A 5,209-nucleotide genomic window follows, 5' to 3' on the forward strand; every position below is an offset into this window, starting at 1 on the left:
AAGTTTGATAGTGATACCCGCTGTCGCGATGTCTTCTTCTCAAGTCTGCCTCTCGACTTATGCTGAATCCCTGGATATCACAGCAAAAAATCGTTATAGAGATAAGATTGCTGTCTTAGGGGTCGACCCATATATGATTAGTAAGAGTGAAACCAAATCTGCGCTTGATTGTTCAAGTAATGAGCTGCCAGACGTAAGTTACCCTGATGTATATCATTACCTAATCAACACGCCAGGGGGTTACAGTGGTCAGTCACTAAAAGCCTACAAGTCACTAGAAGCTTACAGATATTTCTCCTCAGGATGGGTATGGAACGTGCTCGTTCATATGCGTGAAAACGTTTTGTTATTTCTTCACAGGTGCGTACCATACATTGACTTTTCAGAATAGATCTTATTTGCATATCGCTATTATCGAATCATGTAGCATGATACTGTTTTTTAATTAGTAGTAGTACTAACTATTATGTATAGATATTACTAGATCTAGTTTTAGTAATGGCAATGTAGAATGCCACGAGTCAAGGATTAAGGAAACATAAAAATTGAAAATGCACAAGTGTATCATGTTTATTACAAAAATGTATATTATTTACACGTTATACTGAAACAGTTAATGTTACAGGGGTAGAAGCCACTTGCCTGACACAAAATGTTGGGCACACAATCTCGAGTGTTCGCTTGGTTCCCAGTCAACACGTTTAACAGCAGCAATCCACTTCTTCCTCCGCTCTTGATCAGCGGGGAACCGGTAAAATGATAAACCCTCCGTGCTTTTTCTGTTTGAGCACCCTACTGCCACACAACAAGCCATTCTGACTGAAAATTTTAATCAATCTCCAAAAATTTCCGCATGTGAAGTGAGCTGCGGCTTGATACCCAATATGGCGGATAAACAGACTTGACCTCTGACCTATGATGTTGGTGCACAAGGTCCATAAACAAGGTCTGTGTCTTCTGTGATCAATTCAGTAGAGGTGTTCAGATCCAGTGGGTCATTACTGGTGTCTGACGAACTCAGATTTTGTTGAATGAATAACTCGCTAACACTAATAATTAATTAAAAGCACTGATAACACTTCCTCTGGATAAACTAAGGGAAGAGATTTATTTATTTATTTATTTTTTTTTTCCATTGGTGGGTGAGGGGGGGTGTTTATTATATTTTTTTAGAGGGCCCAAAATTTCTATCAGCGCCCCTGCATAGTAAATTGTAACATGTCTTTTAGTGTCGGAAATTCACTACAAAAGTAATACTGATGATTTTTGTAACAGAATATTGATTTGAGTTCAGTCTGAGTAACATCCAGGTTTACAGTTGTGATTAATACAGTAGGTGTAACAGCATTTCCATAACCATCACACCAGTCCCCAATTCACCAATGAGTGAAAGTAACATGAAGCATTCCACTTACTCTCTTTTAAACATAAACGCTTTATAATTTAATTCACATCCTCACTGTCGATACTTTCTCTTGATTATTATTATTATTATTCTTTATAATGAATATATATAATATTAATATTATATATATTACGGTCCATAACAGATACTGAGACAGATGCTTTGGTGATTTGTTTATGATGAACATGAACAATAATGTGCAACAAAAGTTTTTCATGATTCAAAGGCTTTTATTAATAATTCAAAGCAGGACATTGCAGTGATACACACACTTAACACATATGTAAGTGATCATTAAGAAGAAGAGTTGAGTTAAACTGAGGAGTGTGTGAGCTCACATGTTAATAACTCAAATGAAATGATGAAAGTGGGACATTTGAGCAGTAAAGGCCACATGTAACACACAGTGAAGCAGTAGAAGGTGAGCTGAGTAAAGTGTGTGTGAGCTCACAGCTCTGAGCACTGCTCTGTGTTCACTCTGCCCACCACAGTAGGTTGGTTGTCTTTGGAGGCCTCACAGGTCACCACCTTGTTCCTCCACTGCTCCGGGTGGAGGCTCAGCGTGCTGCTCCAGCTGTAGAGGCCGTCCGCGTGCAGAACGGCGGTGCTGCGGCTCTCCCCCGAGCTCCAGCTGCTCCCATCAACCTTCCAGCTCAGTGTCCAGTCCGAGGGGAAGCCCTTGTCGGCCACACACATGAGTGTGACCTTCTCCTGCTGCAGCTCCACACTGGAGGGAGGCAACACCGTCACACTGGGCTGAGTGACACCTACACACACACACACACACACACACACACAGAGTTGAGAGAGGAATGGACAGCTGTCAGTCACTCAGGCTTCGTTTCAGCTCACTGTGTGTTTCACTTCCCTTTATATCTTACAGAGCAGAACTGAGTTCAGTGGAGCATCACAAACGTTTCACTCTCAATTCAAACACTTTTACATCTTAGATCTATAATCATTTATATTACAGTTCTCCCTGGACAGTAAAATTGAATTATACTGAGTATTCAGGAATTAAAAACATTAAACTCATTTTATAACATGAATAAGCCACATTTAAAATACAGAATATTTACCACTTAAGCAAATTCAGTTTTGATTTCTACATTTAAATCTGTTTCAGGACTCACAGTCTCTAAGATATTAACTGGTGTTAAAATCATTCAACAAAAACATCACCTGTAATTTGCACAATGATATCTACTTTGCTTTTAGATTTAAAATACAATTAACCACCAGCACTATAGTCAAATACATTTAGATTTAAATTATAATAAACAACCAGCAGTATAATCAAAGACATTTTTCAAACTTCTAAAATAATGGAAATTTGAGAAACAAAAGGATGTTACACAAAAATCACATCTCACTGAGTGGATTTGGAGGAAAAATACATGTAAATATGTTCTTTACACATTACAACATGAATCTGAACACACTCCATTTCAGTCATTAATCTGAACACACTCCATTTCAGTCATTAATCTGAACACACTCCATTTCAGTAATTAGTAAACAGGTTACTTACGGCCCACAGACAGTTTGGTTCCTCCACCAAAAGTGTACCACAGTGATACAAACAGGTTTAGCAGCCGTACAAAAACCCTGCTGCTCTAAACTCACTGCTCTCTCCATCCATTTAAACCTCTTATTACAAAACAGCTACAAAACACCAACTTCTGCTCACATCAGCTGATTAATACACTAACTCTCTGACTGTTTTACTACATTTTACTGTTTTTTTTTCTTTTTATACACCAAGAATGTCAATCTAAACTGAGGATGCAATTAGTGAGTGAGAAACACAAATAAATTACACAAAATAAAAGTTGAAATTTCACAAAATGTAGAACTGCAATTGCACAGGATTTACCCAGAATGCCTCATGGAGTAAAAATGCTGATGTTCTCATGAGAAATTTACAATATATGACTGAATGTGTGGAGCTAAAGTGAGAATAATTCCTCCACTGCTTCTGTAGACTGATAGAAAGTTATGATATGATATTTAAGTCCTACAATAATCTAAATATTAATTTACAGTCAAAATATGAGTGTGTATTTACTCACTGCCAACATTGATGCTGCTTCTTCCACCATAAATCCACTACAGTGAGAAACTCATTAACATTCAGTACAAACACCATCCAGTGTAAGTTGAAGCTTCTCTCTCTAATTCACTTATTTATGCATCTTAGACCTCAAAGTGTTTTACAGAAAATCTCCATCTGACCCCACAAGTAAAATTCACACAATAACTCTGTAGTAGTGTGAGAATGACAGTAAGATTGGGGGAATGTGGTAAAGGTGTTTCCATACTTAGAGGACACTTTGCATTGGCAGCACATGCTTCAGTGCTCTGGGAGTGTTTATAGCGCTGTGACTTTAACACTTCATGACTGAGAGCTGCTGCTACAGCAACTTCACCCACAGCTACCATGACTTTGATCCCCGTCTTCATCTGGACACTGATCCTCTGGACTCAAGGTCAGACACGGCTTTGCCTTTTATATTTTTAACAAACTGGTCAAGACAATACATTTTTCAGGTTTGTCTCATGATTATTCTTTCAACAGTTTCTGTATAATACGTTTTTTTTTCAGAATGCAGAGGTCAAGTCACAGTAACTCAGACTCCTGCAGTGAGATCTGCTCTTCCAGGAGAAACAGTCACCATCAACTGTAGAACCAGTCAGGCCGTGTACAAGAACTCAAATGGCCACTACTTATTCTGGTATCAGCAGAAACCTGGAGAAGCTCCTAAATTCCTGATTAAATTTGCAAATCAGCTACAGTCAGGTTTTCCAGCTCGTTTCAGTGGCAGTGGATCTGGATCTGATTTCACTCTGACCATCAGTGGAGTCCAGACTGAAGATGCAGGAGATTATTACTGTCAGAGTTACCATGATATCTCTGGCTACTGGTTCACACAGTGTTATAGAGTCGTACAAAAACCTCCCTCAGTCAGATTGTAGAGAGACTGCACTGCTGCAGCTGGGAGAGACTGCAGGTGCTGAGTTGGAGGATGTGATACGACACAATGACCCTCTGTGGAGGAGAGGAACCACACCACACTAACTCACAACTCACATTAGAAATCTCTCAATAATCATCACACCACACTGCACACAGTCCATCACATCCACTACTGTAAGATCAATAGTTTTGTATTTTTCGAGCTTATTTATCAGAACTGAAAAAATAGGTGGAAAAATGTCTCTCTTTTTTCAGCCTCTATCACTAATCCTGCCCCCATTACAGTTTCTCTTTCTGACCAGATATCAGTTACTGTTATTATTCTGCTCTATGTCTTAGTTTCTATTTTCTTCTCTCTTTCCGGCAGTCCTTCAATATGACCTTCTCCACATGCTTTCCAAGACACCATAGTTTAAACATTCTGGACCTGGTCTTCAGCCATTCTTCCTGAGCTCTAGGTATCAGCGTTACCCCACTCTACTTTTCAGATCATTACTTTGTATCTTGCATGCTTGTTCTCCCTGCCCTACCTGCCAGTATCTATTTATACCTCTCCCTCACTACCTGAATCCTCCACACTTTCTCCTCATCACCATCGATGGCAGTTCATCAGCTGAAACTAAACACAGCAAGCAGAGCATTTTTAAGGATTTTCCACTAGGAGACCAACTGGTCTGGGCAATACAATCACAGGCCCCAGAGTCCATGTGGCTGCACCGCTGCGGCATATTCTGTGATGCAAATTGCCGCATTACGAATCCTCGTTTCAGCCAGCATAATATCAACATAGTTAATGCAGTGCCAAGTTACGGTACCATAACTTCATC

General features: G+C 39.4%; 1 gene segment (V, D, J or C); it reads right to left on the reverse strand.

The window, feature by feature from the left end:
* Nucleotides 1-1,852: 1,852 nt before the first annotated feature.
* LOC132870439 (Ig kappa-b4 chain C region-like) lies at nt 1,853-4,312 on the reverse strand. The segment is given in 3 exon segments: nt 1,853-2,172; nt 2,937-3,021; nt 4,298-4,312. Coding segments are annotated over 3 exon segments (420 nt in total).
* Nucleotides 4,313-5,209: the final 897 nt, after the last annotated feature.

Source organism: Neoarius graeffei, chromosome 2, assembly GCF_027579695.1.
Source record: "Neoarius graeffei isolate fNeoGra1 chromosome 2, fNeoGra1.pri, whole genome shotgun sequence".
Classification (NCBI taxonomy): Eukaryota; Metazoa; Chordata; class Actinopteri; order Siluriformes; family Ariidae; genus Neoarius; species Neoarius graeffei.